The 22,163-nt window shown below is 34.8% G+C and overlaps 1 protein-coding gene across 4 annotated transcripts in view; it reads left to right on the top strand.

Moving 5' to 3' along the window:
• KIF27 (kinesin family member 27) overlaps positions 1–22,163 on the top strand; it is an 86,372-nt gene that overhangs the window by 36,392 nt on the left and 27,817 nt on the right. For all 4 annotated transcript variants that reach the window (XM_079112299.1, XM_079112300.1, XM_079112298.1 and 1 more), the window contains 5 exons: positions 742–911; positions 1,379–1,482; positions 3,354–3,509; positions 7,028–7,233; positions 15,572–15,769. In XM_079112299.1, the coding sequence (XP_078968425.1) occupies positions 742–911; positions 1,379–1,482; positions 3,354–3,509; positions 7,028–7,233; positions 15,572–15,769 (834 nt within the window). The remainder of the gene's footprint in view (positions 1–741; positions 912–1,378; positions 1,483–3,353; positions 3,510–7,027; positions 7,234–15,571; positions 15,770–22,163) is intronic.

The raw sequence follows: 22,163 nt of genomic DNA on the forward strand, positions 1-22,163 counted from the left end.
ATAAGTAAATGCATTCTGATTTCCAAATTGGTAATGTTTTGTCCTGGCAGAGGGAGTGGCAATAGTTCCAGATTTATTCCTATGTTGGGATTTGGATTGGAGGGGAATGTAGAAATTTAGCAATAATCTCACAATTCTCTAAACATTCTGAACTGGGAAGATTGACGGGTGAGCTATTTGTTGGGAAGCACTTGTACTATGTTGAATTGGGATGTTTTCCATCTATCCCTTTGGTTTTATTTTATTTCTGTTTTGGTACAAGGTATTGAATTCAAGGGCGCTCAATCACTGAGCCACATCCCCACCCCTTTTTTATTTTTTATTTTGAGACAGGGTCTCACTAGGTTGCATACAGCCTTTCTAAGTTGCAGTGGCTGCCTTGGAACCTGCATTCCTCCTGTCTCAGCCTCCCAAGCCTCTGGGATTACATGCATGCATGCACTACCATGCCTGGCTAGTTTTATTTTTGAATGATATTTTCTATGAAGCTATCATTGAAAGAAAAGAGCTTTCTAGAAGAAAAAGAGCTGTGTGGATTCTGAAGGAAGTTTGTGTCTATGAGGCACAACAGTATTGTGAAATTAATTTTGACCCTTTTTTTAGGGAAGCATATTTTCACTGATTGTTTATTTTGTAAGAGTACCTATCTAATAACCTCTTTAAAAACATTTTGGATAATAGGATAAAATAAACATTTTAAAAAATTATTTTTTATTGTTGGGTGGGGGAATCACTTGCAAGGTCTATACAAGCTCTCCTACATATTCTCTGGATCAAGTATTTGCTGGATTTCGAACACGAAGTGAGATGCTGTTGGGTCACATAGAAGAACAAGATGAAGTTCTCCACAGCCAATTTTCTGATAACAGTGATGATGAAGAATCAGAGGGTCAAGAGAAATGTAGAACTAGGTATGTTAAATATAGGCTCATTTAATAAACATTATTATAATTACATGATGTAATAAATACAGACTTTTTTTTAATTAAAGGGTGTTTTTCCCACTTAATAAAAGAGCAGATAGTTTTTTTGCTAAGTATATTCATCTAATATGTTGTGAAAACAGTGTTTGAACAAAACACATCTTCGAATTGAAATATAATTTTGCTTCCAGAGCTTTGGTTAGATTCTAATTTTCAGGAGGAATGTTTTGGATTTTTGAATTCTGCTGCCAGAGTAGCAGCAAACATGGTGGACTTCCCATTGGATCCAATTTGGGGGACATCTTTTCATTTTGAAGAATATTAATAAAGTCCTGCTTGTTTTATGTAATTAATTTTTTAACATTACTGTTACTTTTTGTAGAAATTAATTTTAGGACAGATTATAAAATACAAGTTACCCTTGATCTCAATTTATTTATTTATTTATTTTTAAGGTGTAGAAGTCACTCATGGATTAAAAAGCCAGGCTCTGTTTGTTCTCTTGTCGAGTTGAATGATACTCAGGATGAAGCACAAAAGTCAAGTCTGGGAAGTAAAGGTACACAAACTTTCTCAAATATTTTAAAACTAAGGGTTGTGAGAGACACAGAGTTTTTTTTAGTCAATAATTTAAGAAGTATCTATGAATTCTCAAAACTGGAACTTGATAGGAAAGATTTCCTGGTTGATAGACCTTCCTTTATATTCTCTTTTCTGCCTATATTTTTCATAATATTTGTTCTTTAAAAAAAGGTTTCCACCAGGCAAGTGGCATACGCCTATAATCCCAGTGACTCCAGAAGTTGAGGCAGGAGGATCATAAATTCAAAGCCAGCCTCAGCAAAAAGGGAGACACTAAGTATCTCAGTAAGACCCTGTCTGTAAATAAAATACAAAATAGGGCTGGGGATGTGGCTCAGTGGCCAAGTGCTCCTGAATTCAACCACCGCCACCCCAAAAAAACAAGTTTTCCTATCCATCTGTCTAGAGATACAGGCTCTTTCAGAATAGAGATTTTTATAGACTTGAATTGATAATGTTTTGTACCCTTGGTTACTTTAAAGTACACTGTAAGTAATCTTCCAGGTGTCTACTCAGCATTGACACTTACACCTACCATTAGTGATTTATGTGGTCTTAGAGCCCAACTAGTCTACTGGGTGATTATAATGTTTTAGAACAAAATTGATGAGTATTTTTACATATCACATAACAGCATCAAAAACATTTATCTTGAAGCCAGGTATATCTGTAAATCTCAACTACTGGGTTGACTGAAGCAGGAGGATTGCAAGTTTGAGACCAGCCTCAGCAGACCCTGTCTCAAGGGCTGGGAATATAACTCAGTAGTGGAGCACCCCTGGGTTCCATCCCTTGTACTGAAAAAAAAAAAAAAAATTACACTGCAAAAACTATATAGTATAATAGAATAATTTAACTCATCTCTCTTTGCTGACAAATGGTCAATACACAAAAAGTAAGGTTATAGGGAATATAAAAAACATGATAAGTGCTGTAGTATGAAAATAGAGAAGATAACTTTTTAAGAACCTATGTAGTAACATTTACCAAAAATTGATTATAAATAAAACTAATCTCAGAATGTAGAAATAGTAAAGATAAGTGTCATTTGAGTTATTATCCTTGAGCCATTTGTTACTTGTCTGCAATCAGGAAAGAAACTTATCCCTGAATATAAATAAATATATTAGTTCATTCATTGAGAAAGCCTTGCTTTGAAAGAAAAAAAAAAGTAAACCAAAATAAAACAGGTGCTTAATGACATAGTTGCTTTACATTCTGGTGAAGGACATTGACAAACATTGCTGGACCATACTCTCAGAAGCAGGATATTCAGTGCGTTCTCTGATAACAATTAAACTAGCAGTTAATAGAAAAAAAATTCACCCTTCTCCCCACTTGGAGATTTTATACCTAACTCAGATAATTCATGTTAAAGGCATGACAAACTGTCCAAATCTATGGGATATAACTAAAGGATATATGTATATGTATGTATTTTAATTTAAAATATTTTAAGGAAATGAAAATTTACTGTAAGCTAAAAGCTGAAGTCTCAATTCCTATGTATTTTCTTCCTCTCTTTCTTTCCCTTCCTTATTGTCCTCCCTTTGCTACTTCTATACTGCTTTTCTTTTAGTTAGTTAGTTTGTCTTGGTACTGGACATCTCCAGCCCTTTTTATTTTTAATTTGGATACAGGGTCTCACTTAACTGCCAAGAGCCTCACTAAGTTGCTAAGACTGGCCTCAAACCTGAGATCCTCCTGCCTCAGCCTCCCAAGTTACTGGAATTACAGTCGTGTACCACTGCACCTGGTTGTTCTTTTTTTCTTTAAAATCCTACTTCTGTTGAATATTTTGTGAAGCAGGTATTTTTGTTTCTCAATTTCGTTATTTTTGTTTTAAAGATGTAAAGATCGAATATCTCCGGGAGAGTCAAGAATTGAATTTGCAAAAATTAAAGAATTCAGAACTCATACTTAATGAAGCTAAGCAAAAAATGAGAGAACTTACAATTAACATCAAGATGAAGGAAGATCTGATTAAAGAATTAATAAAAACAGGTAATAGTGTCCTATGAATCAGGTTATATGAGAGAGAAAACTTTTAAAATTGGTTTTGATGTGGTAACATTTAGTTTTTGAAACTCAGTGCTATGCACAATAGACTGGATTAGATATGACAAGGTGTGTTTTAGAGCCAGTATGTGGAGGTTAGTTATTAAACAAATTTTATTAGGTTGGGATTTTATCTATAAATTGTTGTAACTGATATGAACTTTGTGTTGTGCTGAAACTCTATGGCTCTTAATATTTTTCCCACTAAAAAATTACTAAGCATCTAGGAATATATCTGAGATGTTTTTCTAGCATAATTTTAATAATGACTTGTTTTAAATTATTAGTTTTCATTGACTTTGTTTTTGTTTTTGTTTTGTACCAGAAATTGAACCCAGGGGTGCTCATCCTCAGCCCTTTTTTTTTTAGTTGTAGATGGACACAATACCTTTATTTATGTGGTGCTGAGAATCGAACCCAGTGCCTCACACATGCTAGGCAAGTGCTCTACCACCAAGTCACAACCCCAGCCCCCCTTTTTTATTTTTTATTTTGAGATGAGTTCTTGCCAAGTTGCTTCGGCTAACTTTGAACTTTTATCCTTCTGCCTCAGCCTCCCAGTTCACTGGGATTACAGGTTTGCACTTCTATACCTGGCTCAACTTGGTTCATTGTTTATGTTAATTTTTAACATTATATTTTAGATGCTGATAACTTATTTCTCTAAAGATAATAAGGATTTGTTCTTGGGAGCTGTTCTCCTAGGTGAGCTAAGCTTTTAGCTCTTTGTCCTACATTCTGCTTGGTTGAGACATGTACCATATCCTCTCCTCATCCTCCACCAAATTAGGCTTGCCTTATAAAGGTCAATGCAGAATTTTTGTTTTTTCCTCTCAAAATACTCAAAGGCTCAACCTTGACTGCTTTGAAATTCAGTAAAAAATTAAAGGAATAAAAGACACTAGCATGTCTTTTCCCCAATTCTGTCCTCATTCAGAGAACTAAAGGAGACATTATCTTCATTTTCTTCAAGCCCACGACTATAATCACACTCAAACTACATACATTATGATGAGTCCCAAATCTGCTGTCAGCATAAAGAAATCTGTTTTCCCACTTGTCTTGTCTTCCCTTCAAGCTTGGTTTCTAACTGTTGATTCTCCTTTCTCAACCTTTTCTGCTTTGCCAAAGCGTTTCCCATCCTTATCCCTAGTGACCCATGTGTTAGGCATCATTTTAATTCTACCTATTCAGATGTTTTGATTTTGACAGTGGTCCTTCCTCACAGGCAGAATCAAATGTCAATTGACTCCTCTTAGGACTATCTAGGAGTTGATTGAGGGGTTGAATGGTTTCTCCATCTGTAGAATTTCAGGACAGTGTCTGTGAGAATATTTATCCCCTAGAATAAATTATTTCTTTCAGGGTTGTTATCTCACCATGGATCTCACTGAACAAGCATGCTTTTCTAGCCTGTATATGTATTCTTGTTGCTTTAAAACAGAGGACACCTAAGCATACATAGAGTCTTCTTTTTTTTACTCATTAGGAGCAAGAACACTTTGGAGAAGCTGGGCCTGGTGGTACACGCCTGTAATCTAAGTGACTTGGGGAGGCTAAGGAAGGAGGATCACAAGTTTGAGGCCAGCCTCAGCAACTTAGTGAGACCCTTTCTCAAAATAAGAAATTTTAAAAGGACTGGGTATGTAGCTCAGTGTTAAGGTATCCTGAGTTCAAACTTATACCAAAGAACAGTTTAAGCTTTCCTAAAGATCCTCAGAGGGAGTGACTAGCAAAAGGGTCACAGTGTGCTTACTTTTCAAACAGCAACTACTACAGCCAGCAATAACGACAGGACATGTATATTGTAGTTCATCAATTCTAATATGCTTTTTTCCATATCTTAATATCTGAAATTAAGATGTGTCTTTCAATCAAATCAGGGACATTTTAGCATTTTACTCTTGTGTAATTGGCACTGTATTTTTTTCTTGAAGGTTCGTAAAACATTCATCTGTTGAATAATTGATGAACAATCCAAGATTTGTTGAAATGCATTGTAGTTTTTTGTATTTATTTTCAGAGTTCCGGGTCTTAAACCCAGGGACTTATACATGGTATGCATACGCTTTGCCACTGAACTACACTCTCAGTCCCCAGTTGTATGTATTTCAGTCTGATATTCATAGTTGTAGAGTGAGAAGATAGTTCACTGTGTATCTAATAATTCCTTTTTATCAAAAATTATAAGATTTTTTCATGAACTGAATTATAAGATTTTTTATATAAATTTATATAAAATTTATATAATAAATCTTATAAATTATAAGATTTTTTTATGGCTCAGTGTAGAGCACTTGCCTAGCAAGTGTGAGGCACTTGGTTCGATTATCAGCAACACACATAAATAAACAAATAAAATAAAGGTCCATCAACAACTAAAAAAGCATTTTAAAAAGTAAGATTTTTCATGTAGCAATGTAACAAATTGTATAATAGTATCATAAACTATCCCTGGTGATTATTTGTCCCCTGAACTGTAGACTCCTACTTCCTGTTGCCATGAGTTTGTCAATTTAGCTCAGAGACAGTTTTCATTTCATTTCAGGAAAAATCAAAACCAGATGTTTAGAGTCAATAATTGGGCTTAGAATGAAAAAAAATATGTAGAATTTTCTATATCCTGTTTTTCTCTTATGTTCTAAATATTCACAAAGGAAGCATTTTGAAAGAATTCCTCTTTAACAAGTCAGTATAATAAAGAAGGAGTTTCTGCTCTAGATTAAAAGATTATTTGAGAGTCTTAAGAATCAGCTGTATTATGGACCTTGTTTAGATTCTGATTAGAATACACCACTTATAAAAGACATGTTGAGGCAATTGGGGAAGTCTAAATATGGAATAGTGGCTATTGTTAGATGTGATAATGACTTTATGGTTATACCTGTATTTCATATAGATGCTTATTGAAGTATAAATGTGAGATGATATAACATCTGGGATTGTTTTATAATATTAAGCAGAGTATAACACAAGAACATTTAGTTGAAGCAATTGTGACAGAATGTTGATGACTCTTGAATCTGAGCAGTGGGGATTCATTTTATTACTTGGATTTGTTTAAAAATTTTTTAAATGTTTTGAAAAATTAACGAAGACAGATTGTGGGTATTAGGAAGCCAAAGTGTATGGAGCAAGAGGACAGAGTCACTTCAAATATCCTTTTAACTGGATATTGATGCCAGAAAAACTAGACTGCAAATTCAGAGGATCAGAAATGCCACACTAAAACACAGAACTAGTGAAAAGATTGAATGGCACCAGATGGGAACAGTCATCAAGGAACTAAGTGTTTAAGAGGCCTAATGGCAAGCTGTGTTTAATAGGAGTGGGTGGGGACAGCTGGGTTTTTAATGCTATGCTTAAATGGTAACTCTGCCCAGCTGGAGTTTTAGAATAGATATTTTTGTGTTTTTATGTTTTTTATGAAATTTATAATTGTTATTACTGTTATTATGGTGAAGGTAACGATGCCAAGTCTGTAAGCAAACAGTATTCTCTGAAAGTAACAAAACTAGAGCATGAAGCAGAACAGGCAAAAGTGGAACTAACTGAAACACAAAAGCAGCTACAGGAACTGGAAAACAAGGATCTTTCTGATGTTGCTTTGAAGGTAAAATTACAGAAAGAGTTCCGTAAAAAGATGGATGCAGCAAAGCTGAGAGTCCAGGTAACTTAGAAACTTTTAAAAGTGTTCTTTGCTTAATAAGAAAATTTTCCTTATTTAAGGATCCTGCTTTTGGAGATTCTTTTATGATGTTAGAAGAGAAGTAAGGTATTCAGTTTTTACCAGTAAGAGAAACTGGATGACAATGTTCTTTCCCAGGGTGCTGGTTGATTTCCATATTTGACAATCTGAGTAGTTTTTTATTTTTTTTCATTTTATTTTTCATTTTATTTTTCTTTTTTTTTTTCATTTTTTTTTCATTTTATTTTGATCTTGATATCAAAAACCACATAGAGAGAAAAGATAACCACAAAAATAGTGTCCTTTTCTAAAGGACAAAGGATTAAATAATGGTTAAAAAGGCATCAGGTACTTCGTGGACACTTAACAAACGGGAACTGTTTAAATTATAATTGCGTGGTTTCAGAAAGGTTAATAACTTTGGATTCTACAATTCAACCTTAATTTTCTTATGTCTGAAATTTAGCTAGATCTTTAAAAATGGCTACAGTTAAACCTTTCATTCTAGGACTGATGATGTAACCCAGTGGTAGAGGACTTGATAAATATGTGTAAGACCTGGATTCTATCCCTAGCAACCCTCAACCCCCCAAAAAGAGAGAAATACCTTATTACAGAGAGATTTTGTATAAGGAAGCCATTTCAGGTTCTTTGAAGATAGTCCTTGTTAGTCTGATCAAAATGAATTTTGTAGAATGCTTCCTCCAGTTCTTTTTTTTTTTTTTCATTGTAAACAAATTGGGTACATCTTGTTTCTCTGTACATGAAGTAGAGGCATACCATTTGTGTAATCATACATTTACATAGGGTAATAGTTTTTGATTCATTCTATTATTTTTTTCCTTCCCCCCACCCTGCCCACCCCTCTTTACCCTCTGTACAGTCAGTCCCTCCTTCCTCCATTCTTGCCCCACTCCCACCCCCGCTCATGTGTCATCATCCACTTATCAGCGAGATCATTCGTCCTTTTGTTTTTTGAGATTGGCTTATCTCACTTAGCATGATATTCTCCAATTTCATCCATTTGCCTGCAAATGCCATAATTTTATTATTTTTTATGGCTGAGTAATATATATATACATATATATACATATATATATATAGATATATATATATATATATCACAGTTTCTTTATCCATTCATCTATTGAAGGGCATCTAGGTGGGGTTCCACAATCTGGCTATTATGAATTGAGCAGCTATGAACATTGATGTGGCTGTATCTCTGTAATATGCTGATTTTAAGTCCTTTGGGTATGGGCCAAGGATTGGGATAGCTGGGTCAAATGGTGGTTCCATTCCAAGTTTTCTAAGGAATCTCCATACTGCTTTCCAGAGTGGCTGCACTAATTTGCAGCCCTACCAGCAATGTATGAGTACCTTTTTCCCCACATCCTCGCCAACACCTATTGTTGCTTGTATTCTTGATAACTGTCATTCTAATTGGGGTGAGATGGAATCTTAGGGTAGTTTTGATTTGCATTTCTCTTATTACTAGAGATGTTGAACATTTTTTCATGTATCTGTTGATGGCTTGTACATCTTCTTCTGTGAAGTGTCTGTTCATTTCCTTAGCCCATTTGTTGATTGGGTTATTTGTATTCTTGGTGTAGAGTTTTTAGAGACAAATGAATTACCTAAACTGAACCAGGAGGACATACAGAATTTAAATAGATCAATTTCAAGTAATGAAATACAAGAAGTCATCAAAAATCTACCAACAAAGAAAAGTCCCGGACCAGATGGGTTCTCAGCCGAGTTCTACAAAACCTTTAAAGAAGAGCTCATTCCAATACTTCTCAAAGTATTCCATGAAATAGAAGAGGAGAGAACCCTCCCAAACTCATTCTATGAAGCCAATATCACCCTGATATCTAAACCAGACAGAGACACATCGAGGAAAGAAAATTTCAGACCAATATCCTTAATGAACATCGACGCAAAAATTCTCAACAAAATTTTAGCAAATTGCATACAAAAATATATTAAAAAGAGTGCACCACGATCAAGTGGGTTTTATCCCAGGGATGCAGGGTTGGTTCAACATCCAGAAATCAATAAATGTCATTCACCATATCAACAGACTAAAAGTTAAGAATCACATGATTATTTCAATAGATTCAGAAAAAGCATTCGATAAAATACAGCATCCCTTCATGCTCAAAACACTAGAGAAAATTGGGGTAGTGGGAACATTCCTTAACATTGTAAAGGCCATCTACGCTAAGCCCATGACCAGTATCATTCTAAATGGTGAAAAACTGAAAGCATTCCCCCTAAAAACTGGAACAAGGCAGGGATGCCCTCTTTCACCACTTCTATTCAATATCGTTCTTGAGACTCTAGCCAGAGCAATTAGACAAACAAAAGAAATTAAAGGGATACGAATTGGAAAAGAGGAACTCAAACTATCCCTGTTTGCTGATGACATGATTATATAGTTAGAGGAACCTGGAAATTCCACCAGAAAACTTAGAACTCATAAGTGAATTCAGTAAAGTAGCAGGTTATAAGATCAATGCTCATAAATCCAATGCATTTTTATACATAAGTGATGAATCTTCAGAAAGAGAAATTAGGAAAACTACCCCATTCACAATAGCCTCGAAAAAAATAAAATACTTGGGAATCAATCTCACAAAAGAGGTGAAAGACCTCTACAATGAGAACTACAGAACACTAAAGAAAGAAATTAAAGAAAACCTTAGAAGATGGAAAGATCTCCCATGTTCTTGGATAGGCAGAATTAATATTGTCAAAATGGCCATACTACCAAAAGTGCTATACAGATTCAGTGCAATTCCAATTAAAATCCCAATGATGTACCTTACAGAAATAGAGCAAGCAATTATGAAATTCATCTGGAAGAATAAGAAACCCAGAATAGCTAAAACAATCCTCAGTAGAAAAAGCGAAGCAGGGGGTATCACAATACCAGATCTTCAACTCTATTATAGAGCAATAGTAACAAAAACGGCATGGTATTGGTACCAAAATAGACAGGTAGATCAATAATACAGAATAGAGGACATGGACACAAACCCAAATAAATACAATTTTCTCATACTAGACAAAGGTGCCAAAAATATACAATGGAGAAAAGATAGCCTCTTCAACAAATGGTACTGGGAAAACTGGAAAACCATATGCAACAGAATGAAACTAAATCCCTATCTCTCACCCTGCACAAAACTCAACTCACAATGGATCAAGGACCTCGGAATCAGACCAGAGACCCTGCATCTTATAGAAGAAAAAGTAGGTCCAAACCTTCAACTTGTTGGCTTAGGATAAGACTTCCTCAACAGGACTCCCATAGCACAAGAAATAAAAGCTAGAATCAACCACTGGGATAGATTCAAATTAAAAAGCTTTCTCTCAGCAAAGGAAACTATCAGTAATGTGAAGAGAGAGCCTACAGAGTGGGAGAATATCTTTGCCACTCATACTTCAGATAGAGTGCTAATTTCCAGAATCTATAAAGAACTCAAAAAACTCTACACCAAGAATACAAATAATCCAATCCACAAATGGGCTAAGGAAATGAACAGACACTTCACAGAAGAAGAAGTACAAGCAATCAACAGATATATGAAAAAATGTTCAACATCTCTAGTAATAAGAGAAATGCAAATCAAAACTACCCTAAGATTTCATCTCACCCCAATTAGAATGACAGTTATCAAGAATACAAGCAACAATAGGTGTTGGCGAGGATGTGGGGAAAAAGGTACACTCATACATTGCTGGTGGGGTTGCAAATTAGTGCAGCCACTCTGGAAAGCAGTATGGAGATTCCTTAGAAAGCTTGGAATGGACCTACCATTTGACCCAGCTATCCCACTCCTTGGCCTATACCCAAAGGACTTAAAATCAGCATACTACAGAGATACAGCCACATCAATGTTCATAGCTGCTCAATTCACTATAGCCAGATTGTGGAACCAACCTAGATGCCCTTTAGTTGATGAATGGATAAAGAAATTGTGGCATATATATATATACACACACACACAATGGAATATTACTCAGCCATGAAGAATGATAAAATTATGGCATTTGCAGGCAAATGGATGAAATTGGAGAATATCATGCTAAGTGAGATAAGCCAATCTCAAAAAACTAAAGGATGAATGATCTCGCTGATAAGCGGATGAGGACATATAAGGGCGGGGTATGAGGGGTTAGCGTTAGGGTTAGGGTTAGGTTTAGGGTTAGGGATAAGGAGGGTGGTAAGAATGGAGGAAGGAAGGACTGTATAGAGGGAAAAGAGGGGTGGGAGGGGAGGGGGGAAGGAAAAAAATAACAGAATGAATCAAACAATATTGCCCTATGTAAATTTATGATTTTTAATTAAAATAAATAAATTTTTAAAAACTTAGCAAATCACATACAAAAACATATTAAAAAGATAGTGCACCACGATCAAGTGGGTTTTATCCCAGGGATATAAGGCTGGTTCAACATCTGGAAATCAATAAATGTAATTCACCATATCAACAGACTTAAAGTCAAGAATCACATGATTATTTCGATAGATGCAGAAAAAGCATTTGATAAAATACAGCACCCCTTCATGCTCAAAACACTAGAAAAAATAAGGATAGTGGGAATATTCCTTAACATTGTAAAGGCCATCTACGCTAAGCCCATGGCCAATATCATTCTAAATGGTGAAAAACTGAAAGCGTTCCCCCTAAAAACTGCAACAAGGCAGGGACGCCCTCTTTCACCACTTCTATTCAATATCGTTCTTGAGACTCTAGCCAGAGCAATTAGACAGACCAAGGAAATTAAAGGGATACAAATAGGAAAAGAAGAACTCAAACTATCACTATTTGCTGATGACACGATTATATATTTAGAGGAACCAGGAAATTCCACCTCCAGTTCTTTTTATATCACAATATATTGCCTTCATATTGTAGAAACATACATATTATTTCCATTGTAGGTAGAGTTGAAGAGTAGTTTACCTAATCAGAGCATTTTTATTATTGTGGGAGGGGAACTGCCACTGTTATTTTCTTTTCAACAACATTCTACTACACATCTCTGATGTACCAAGTTCAGGTGGGGATGCAGAGGTCACTGAACCAGAGTCCCTCCCGCTATGGTTTCCAGTGCAACCTCAAACATATGAATATCTCCACCCATATAGACTGTTAAGTTAGTATCACATTAAAATAATATGATTTGAATGTTTGAATTTCTTAAAAAAGGGCTAGTGGTTGTGCATACCAGCTTCCATTTTCCTTCAAAACATTTCAACTTAAGGAAATTTAGAGCCTTATAATGAATTTTTTCATTTTTTTTTTCTCTTTTTCTTTTTGGTACTAGGGAATGAACCTAGGAGTGCCCTACCACTGAGCCCCTTTTTTATTTTTTATTTTGAGACCAAGTCTCACTAACTTATTTAGGGCCTCACCCTCCCAAGTTGATGGGATTACAGATGTATGCCACCACAGCCAGCCTTTTCCATTTCTTGCTCCTTTAAATTAGGGCCATGATATTGAACAAAGTACTCATTTTAACAAGACATTAGTAGAAAAAAAAAATTAAAATTTTTTCTTTGTGTTTATTTTGAAATTTTATTTATAATTTCACAGATTTATATCCTAGATTCCATTCTGATTGTAGTTCTTAGTATTACTAATAACCAGAATTATTATTTTTAAAGTAGTTATGTTTACCATACACATTTGCAGTTTAAGTATTGCTAGTGTATTTAACAAAGATGATTTTTATATTTTCTAATCTCACATAACTAAAATGGTTGAGATTAAAAGACTAAAGATTAATTAGGGCTTGTGAATTATCATATCTGTTTCTCCATTTTCTTTCTGCATATCTTTTTCTGCTAAGGGTACTGATACCGAAAGGAAGAGAAAGTTGCAGAACTTAACTTCAGAAGAAACATCTAATATAGCAGAGGACTAAAACAAATATGTAGTTTTAGAAATTTTGTTCCTTTGACATATGCATGCAAGGCTGATGAGGATAAGGATGATGAAGATGATGCTGAATGATGAGGAAGATGACCTTTACTATTTGTTGAGTGTCTCTAAGGGTCGTACATGTACCAGATGTCTATATGTGTTGTTTAATAATTATTTAATCCTTTTAAGTGGATATTTTTACCTTCTTTACAACTAAGGAAATTAAGTTTTAGAAAGGTTAAGTAATTTACTCAGTCACAGTGGTGATAACAATACCAATTTTCAGCACTCTAATGTGCCATTTTAAAATATTGACATACTAACATTTTTTTTGGTATAATGCAGTTGTTTCCATTTTTAAAACTTAAAAAATTTTAAATTTGTAAATGCCTACATTTTTATTCTTATGTATTTCAATATATGTAAAGTTATATGTAGCATTAATAGTTTAATGCTAATAAATGTGCCCTTTTGAATAGCTATACAAAAGACATGGCAACTGTATCTGACTTTTAAATAAGTTTATCAGGATGTCTACTGTTATTTTCAATAATTGTGAAAAAGATAAACGAAATTCTGGTATTATAATGCACTAGAATTGCAGTTACTGTTGATGGTAAGTGACAAAGCCAGTGTCCAATTCCAAGCATGGGAAATTGCAGAGGCCTGTGATCTGCAAAGCAATGTTATCTGCAGATGTTAGTTTTTGGTCTGCAATGAGATAAGGTCCATGGTGCATCTCCTCCTCAAACATGTTTTGTATGAAAACATCAACTCAGTCTTTAACAGTGTGCTTAGTAGAAGTACAGAAAATAATCTGTGAGCTAGTACTTGTCCACAGACCACATTTTGAGTAGTACTGTTCTAAGCTGCAATATCTCTGTGACTACTTAGTTTAATTAAAACAAAATTTGCTTATGTTAACTACTATTGCTAAAATAAAGAAAATAATTGTGGTCTGCATAATTTACAAATGACCTCCCCTTAACTTTTTATGGCACTTAGGAAATACTTAGTGCAATGCTAAAACACATAATACAAGTGTAATTGTCTTAGCTTTTCATTGCTCTAACCAAAATACCTCATAATAACAGAAGAAGTGAAAAAATTTGTTTCAGCTCATGGCTTCAGAGGTTCAGTTCTTTGACTCCATTGACTTCATTGACTGCCCAAAGGTGATGGCAGAAGGGGTGGCTTTGCTCTACTCCTGGTGACCAGGAAGTAGAGAGAGCAAGGGGAAGGAAGAACCAAGGAAGATTAACACTTTTAGGGTATACCCTCTTCTAGCCACACCCCATCTGCCTACAGTTATCCCCTAGGTAGCCCATTCAAATTAGGATGGACTGATTAACTCTCATTATCTTATCAGTTGACCTCTAAACATTCCTGCATTGATGCAGTAGCTTTGGTGGGGGGAAGGATGACACCTTATATGCAAACCATAACAGTAATATATGTTCATTTGTTTGATCAGAATTAAATTGTAATCCTGACTGTAATCCTGGTGATTTTATATTAGTAAACACTTTGAAAAAGTTAGCAAAAATTTAATGCTATCTATAGATAATTTTAGTTAGATATTAAAAATAGTAGTTGTGGACTGGGGTTGTGGCTCAATGGTAGAGCACTTGCCTAGTTTGTGTGAGGCATTGGGTTCGATTCTCAGTACCACATATAAATAAATGAATATAATAAAGATCTGTCAACATCTAAAAAATTTTTTAAAAAATCGTTGTAATGGTCATTTGTAGGAAAAATGTTACCAGTTCTAATTCAGGGATTAATAATTTAGGCTAATGCTGAATATAAAAATAAGAGCACATTGGAACACCGTGCAAAAAGAACAAAGACCTCAGCGATAAATAGAAAAAAAAGGGAGATGGAGAATAGTCTATGTAGTATACACACAAAACTATTTGTATACATATGTGTAAATTATTTCTAGAAGAATATTAAATTAACTAGTAATTTTGTAGCAGGGAGCAGGAAAGTAGGTGAGGGGTCTGAGATGAGAGAATCTTTTAAAATATAAATTCAGTTTTAATTTTTACGATGTACATATATTTTTTAAATTAAAATTCTTATTAATAAAGTTAATAAAATTATTATTAATAAAAAAACAGAAAGGTCCCTTTTGCTTTGGTGGTCAGCATCAGGAAGTCTCATCATTCTTTAATTGTTAATATATCTTATGAAAATTATGATGATTTCCTCAATTGCAAATTTAGAATTGTAGAAGAGTAAACAATTGTGAACCTTCCAAAAATAAATGAAAATCTAGGCAAAATGGCTGCCATTACTAGTGAATGAAAAGATTTAAGTTTTGTTGAGGAATGTGAGAGATGTACTTTTTCATTTTGCAATATTCTGTATTATCCCAGATCTTACAGAAGAAGCAACAGGACAGTAAGAAATTGGCATCACTGACAATCCAAAATGAGAAACGTGCTAATGAACTAGAACAGAATGTAGATCACATGAAATATCAAAAGGTACAGCTGCAAAAAAGACTTCGAGAAGAAAATGAAAAAAAGAAGCAACTGGATGCAGAAATTAAGCGGGATCAACAAAAAATCAAAGTAATATTGTCATACATTCCTGCTAAGTGTAATATGAAATGTTAAACGGCTCAGAGCTAACGAAGCCAAGGTCTTGATTCAGTTGGCTTGTGAAGTGTCTATCCTTGACCTGCCCTTCACTGCTGTCCTTATTCACTTTAAAGCTTTGTTCATCTACATAGTAAAACCTATTTATTGAATTCTGAGTACTGTCTTGAAGGCTTTGACTTCACAAAAGAAGGTACAGTGACAAAATTTCTCTTAGTAGGATCTTTAGTTGAGGCTGTCAAAACCATAAATTTATAAAGCTTTCTAAGTAATATCATTTGAATAACATTTCCCATTTTCAGTGCTTTGACATGTATTTGCATTGTCCATGTGGCTACGTGGAAAAAAGTACCAGGTAAAATGGTACATTTCACTCATAGTGAGCAAAAGAGTGGTCAGACCTGTATGCCCAGTAGGTCCATAGAATGGATAACTTGGGGTGTCACCCTAGGCTCTGGAGTCAGATTAGCGTCAGGTTCAAATCCCAGCTCTCTCAGTCCCTGGCTGAGGGCTTTATTGAGAAAATCACTCACCCTCTCTGAGTCTTTTAATCTTATCTAAAATGGCCTTAATCATGCTTGGCTTACAGGGCTTTTTTGAAAAAGATAATGATCATCATCATCATCATAATGACAAACACTTACCTAGCACTGTGTGTTACACACTATTCTGTTGAAATAGTGAACAGAATCTAAGGCTTAAAATATAATTGGAGATTTCTTAGATTTTTTAAAAAATTAAGACTTTATTTTTTTTAGAGCAGTTTTAGAGTCTCAGTAAAACTGAGAGGAAGATTTCCCCTGACTCCATACATGTATAACCTTCCCCATTAGCAACACTCCTCATATTTGTTAGATTTTTAAGATTGGATATATCCTATTTTCATGCCATAAAAAAGTCACAAAATCTACTTATGGAAAGAAACTTAAAGAACATTTACTTATTCCTTTTTAAAAAGCAACTTTATTGAGATATAATTCATATGCCATACATTATTAGTTTTTATAAGCTGTGGTAAAATATATATAACATAAATTTATCATTTTAAGTGTACAATCATTGGCATTAATTATATTCACAATGTTGTGCAACCATCACCTTACCTTTTTCCAAAACTTTTCATCACCTCAAAGAGAGATTCTATAACCATTTAGCAATAACCCCCCATACTTGTCTTTCTCCAGCCCCTGAAACTTCTACTTTTTGTCTCTGTGAATTTGCTCTTTCTAGATAAGTGTAATCATATACTATATGTACTTCTGTATCTGGCTTATTTCACTTAGTGTGTTTTTATTCCATGTTGTAGCATGTATCAGAACTTCATTTCTTTTTATGGTCAAATAATATTCCTTTGCAAAGCTAGGTACAATGGTGCACACCTATAGTCCCAGCTACTCAGGAGACTGAGGCAAGAGGATATCTTGAGCTCAAGAGTTTGAAGTCAGCCTGGGCAACAAAAAAAAATTTAAAAAGTTCATTGTGTGGATATACCACATTTTGTTCACCATTAATACATCAATGGACACATGAATTGTTTCTACCTTTTGGCTCTTATGAATAATGCTACTATGAACATTGTTATACACATAACTGAGCACCTGCTTTCAGTTTCTGGATAGATACCTAGGAATAGAATTTCTGGATCATATGGAAACCCTGTGTTTAGCTATTTGGCAAACTGCCAGTGGTTTTCCACAGCAGCAGCAGCATTTTACATTCCCACCAGCAATGTATGAATGTTCTGAATTCTCCCTATTGTCACCAACACTTATTTTCTTTTATTTTTTTTCTATAGTCATCCAACTATGAATGAAGTAGTTATTTTACTATGATTTTGATTTACACTTTCCTAATGACTAGTAATGTAGAGCATCTTTTCTTTGGTTATTGGCCATCTATTTATCTTCTTTAGAGAAATGTCTGCTCATATCTTTAGCCTACTTTTTAATTGGGCTGTTTGCCTTTGTTGTTGAGTTGTAGGAATTCTTATATTCTGGACATTAATCCTGTTAGATACATCATTTCCAAATATTTTTCCCATTCTTTTTAATTTTAATTTATTATTTATTTTTATAGAATGTATTTTGATTCATTGTACACAAATGGGGTATTTTGGGTACACACTTTTAATTTCTATGGGTGTACATAATGTAGATTCACACCATTCCTGTAATCATACATATACATAGGGTAATGATGTCTGTCTCAGTCCACTATCTTCTTTTTACATTCTATAGGTTGTGGTTAAACTTTTTTTTTTGGCATTACTTGAATATGGGGCACTTCACTACTGAGCTCTATCCCCAGCCCTTTTATCTTTTTCCTTTTTTCCTTTGAGACAGGGTCTCACTAAATTGCCCAAGTTGACCTTGAATTTACAATTCTCCTGCCTCAGTCTCCCAAATTGCTGGGATTACAGGTGTGTGCCACTGTACCCAGCTCACTGTGCTTGTGTTTTTGGTGTGATATCTAAGAATTCCTTGCCAAATTCAAGATCATGGAGATTTACTCCTACATTTTCTTCTAAGAGTTTTATGACTAGCTTGATAATGAGGTTGTTTATCTACTTTGGGTCAGTTTTTGTATATGGTATGAAGTAGGGGTTCATTTTTTTGCATGTGGAACTCCAGTTGTACCAGTACCATCAGGTGAAAACACTATATTTTCCCTTTCAAATGGTCCCTACACACTATCAAAAATAAGTTTTACTTCATGAGAAGATGTTGGTAGAGTACAAAGTTCTAGTTATCTAGTTATCTAGATTAAGTCAAGATATCTAACATATAGCTTGATATGCCTGTGATTGAAAATACTAACCAATGTATATTTTACACTGAAAATTTGCAGAGTACATTTCAGGTGCTCTCATAACAAAAAAGCAAAACTGTAAATATGTGGGGAGATGGATTTGTTAATTAGATTGACTCTAGTAATCATTTCACTATGTATATGTATACATCATGTTGTATACCCTGTGGACAGTTGTCAAACTCTGAAAACTCTCAATTTTTATTTTTTAAAAATCAATTGGCCATAGATATATGGTTTCTAAACTCTCAGTAGTATTCCATTGGTCTATTTCTATGCTCATACTAGTACCAAACTATTTTGCTTATTACTAACGCTTTATAGTAAGTTTTGAAATTGGGAAGTAAGTCCTCAATCTTTGCTCTTCTTTTTTAAATGTTTATTTTTTTAGTTGTAGATAGACATAATAATACCTTTATTTTATTTATCTTTATGTGGTGCTGAGAATTGAACCCAGTGCCTCACACATGCTAGGCAAGCGCTCTATCACTGAGCTACTAGCCTAGCCCCCCATCTTTGCTCTTCTTTTTCAAGATATTTTGCATCCTCTTCAATCTCTAGATTGCTCTGAGTAGTATTGGTATCTTGACAATATCAAGTCTTCCTTATGTAGGAGTATGGATGTCTTTCCATTTATTTAGGCCTTTAAAAAATTTTAGCAATGTCTTATAATTTTTAGTATATTAATCTTTTACCTCATTGGCTAAATTTTCCCAGATATTGAATTCTTTTAGATGATATTAAAAATGAAGTTGTTTTAAATTTCCTTGAGTTAGTCATTCTTTTTAATAACTATAACAACAGATAGTATTTGAGTATTTATATTCAGACAATACAAATGTGCTTTTTTAAAATTTTTTTGTCTTATATTTGCAACTTTTCCTTTTCTCCTGTTTTGTCTTTAACATCTTAGATTTTTGTCATCCTAAAATCATCTTTCTTCTTTGTGTTTTTGCCTCAAGTATTTTCTCTCTCATCTACCATTCATAACCAAACTTCTTAGATAAGTTGAGTGCATTTGTTTCTATTTCTTTTATTCCCATTCTCTTATGCTGTCCAGTCTGATTCTGGCCCTATCATCCACTTCAAAACTCTTGAGAAGTTCACTAATAAAATTCTTATTTTTTTAATACATTAAAATCGTTCTGGGTGTGGTGGCACATGACTGCAATCTCAGCAGCTCAGGAGGCTGAGGCAGGAGGATCACAAGGCCAGCTTCAGCAAATTAGTGAGGCCTTAAACAACTTAGACCCTGTCTCAAAATAAAAAGCAAAAGGGCTAGGGATGTAGCTCAGAGGGAAAGTGCCCCTGGGTTCAGTCCCCAGTACCACAAAAAGTATTAAAATTTTTAAATTGATACATGATAATTGTACACATTTATGGGGTACAGTGTGATATTTCAGTATAAATCCCTTCTCTTAACACTCAGTTCCATCCAGTACAGTTTTCACCACTCCCTCCGTCTTAAAATATTTTCTCCCCCTTGTGACATTTTATTCTCCTTATTTTTGTTTCTTACTTACTACTTGTTCTTTGTCTTGGCTAGCTCATCCTATTCTGTCAATTCTGTGTAAGTGGGATTTCCTCAGAGTTCTTGCCTATGTCCTCTTATCTTCTGTGCTCTGACTTCATCTTTTTCCATGACTGCAGTTAAACTCTGACAACTCTCAATTGAAATCTTAATCCCAAATCTATCCTTTGAGCTCCAGATTCATATATCCAATCATCAGCATCTTCACTAAGTTGTTTTATAGAGGAATAAATAATTTTCCTTATCACCCCACTGTTCCCCTTCCCTGCCCACTTCATGGGGACACACTGTAGCTCTTTAATATGCTTTTTGTTATATATAATCCATTCAGTTGGATTAAAGGAATTTAGGAATGATCATTGTTTCTTCCCTTTTCCTTATGACTCACATCCATTGGACTTATATCCTTGAGTCCGTACTATAGAATGTATCTTTTGTGTGTGTGTGGTGCATCTTTCAAATATCTGTCCAGGTTCTATTTCTGCTGCCAACAACCTAGGTTCTTTGTCAAAGTCCTTCCTTCATTGTGAGGATTAGGCCTTCCTATCAATCTTGTGGCGTTTGGGTTTCAGCTCTTTGTGTCTCATAGGTTATGCCTTAAACAAGACTTAGTGCTCTCTAACTCCATGTTTGAGGAAAAGAAAAAAACCCTTATTCGAAGTATGCACAGTCGGGCTGGGGAGATAGCTCAGTTGATAGAGTGCTTGCCTTGCAAGCATAAGGCCCTGGGTTTGATCCCCAGAACCGCAAAAAAAAAAAAAAAAAAAAAAAAAAAAAAAAAACAAGGTATGCAGTCTGCTAAAATGCAGCTCTGCCTATAACTTACTTTTTACATTCTTCTCACTCTTCTGTGGGGGCAATTTTGTTCTTTCTAGTCACATCTCTAATTCTAAATAATCCATTTATGGGGAATGCATGTATTCCAAAACAAGGAACAAATTGCTCCAAATATTCATTGACATTTCCACTGTTTGCAAAAACAGAAAACCTGCTTCAGTCCTAAGACATCTTGCCATCTGTTGTTTGTCTCTTTTCTATTTGACTGACCATTTATAGAATACTACTTATGCATAGGTTCTTATCCATAGAAATGGAAACCCAAAATTGTGGCTGTTAATGTGATCTTGGGCATTTACCTTTGAGTATCCATTTCTTCATCTTCAATGTAGTTTATAATAGTCCCTTTCCCATAGCATTGTGAAGATTAAATGGGATAATTAATTAAGTATAATTAAAAAGTCTATCACAGTGCCTGTTGCATAGTTACTCTGTTATTGGAATTATAAGAAACACACTAATGTCTGGAGCAACATGTAGGAGAGAGAACTAGACCTACTGCAGTATACTTTTAAAGGTTATGTGGATGACTAGGAATAGTAGAGATTCAACTCCAAGTATAAGGTGCGATTATTTAAGGTGGCTTTCTTTCAACATCCTGAAGTTGCTGGGACTATGACAGGGGTCAAGTGAACCTAGGGCTAGGGAGAAGGAACTGATGGTTGACAAAGAGGGGAAGGCAAATTCACTCATGGAACAACTCAGATGGGCACAGAAAGTTTCTTTATTTAGTCCCTAGCAGATTTGTCTTCTTTGTGAGCGCCAGCCCCCCCCATTCTTGTCATGATAATTGCTGGAAATGTAGTGGGAACTAACCAAATGTCCTGTTTGTTCAAACCTTTTCCTGAAAATGTAAACATTTCCTTTAAATAATTCTTAGGTCTCTTGAATAAGAATGCCCAGTCCCTTAACTTCTTCCTCCCTGTGCTTCTCTCATCAAGATGGCATCTAGTATATGTGGTAGTTGACTATAGATTTCTTTGATTGCATCCCATAGAGTTGAGGCATGTGACTGGCTGGAATCTGCTCTCCTTTGTTCACCTTAACCCTACCTAACCTGCTGGGCCCTGATGATTAGGCCCAGGGCTGGAACAACTCATAGGTTAGTCCATCTTCCATTTTAGGTATGGGAGTGTTTAGGCTTCATATCTCCCCTAGCATTATAAACCCTTGTTGAGGCTACAAGGTCTT

The sequence above is a fragment of the Sciurus vulgaris genome (genome assembly GCF_902686455.1).
Source record: "Sciurus vulgaris genome assembly, chromosome: 15".
NCBI classification, from domain to species: domain Eukaryota; kingdom Metazoa; phylum Chordata; class Mammalia; order Rodentia; family Sciuridae; genus Sciurus; species Sciurus vulgaris.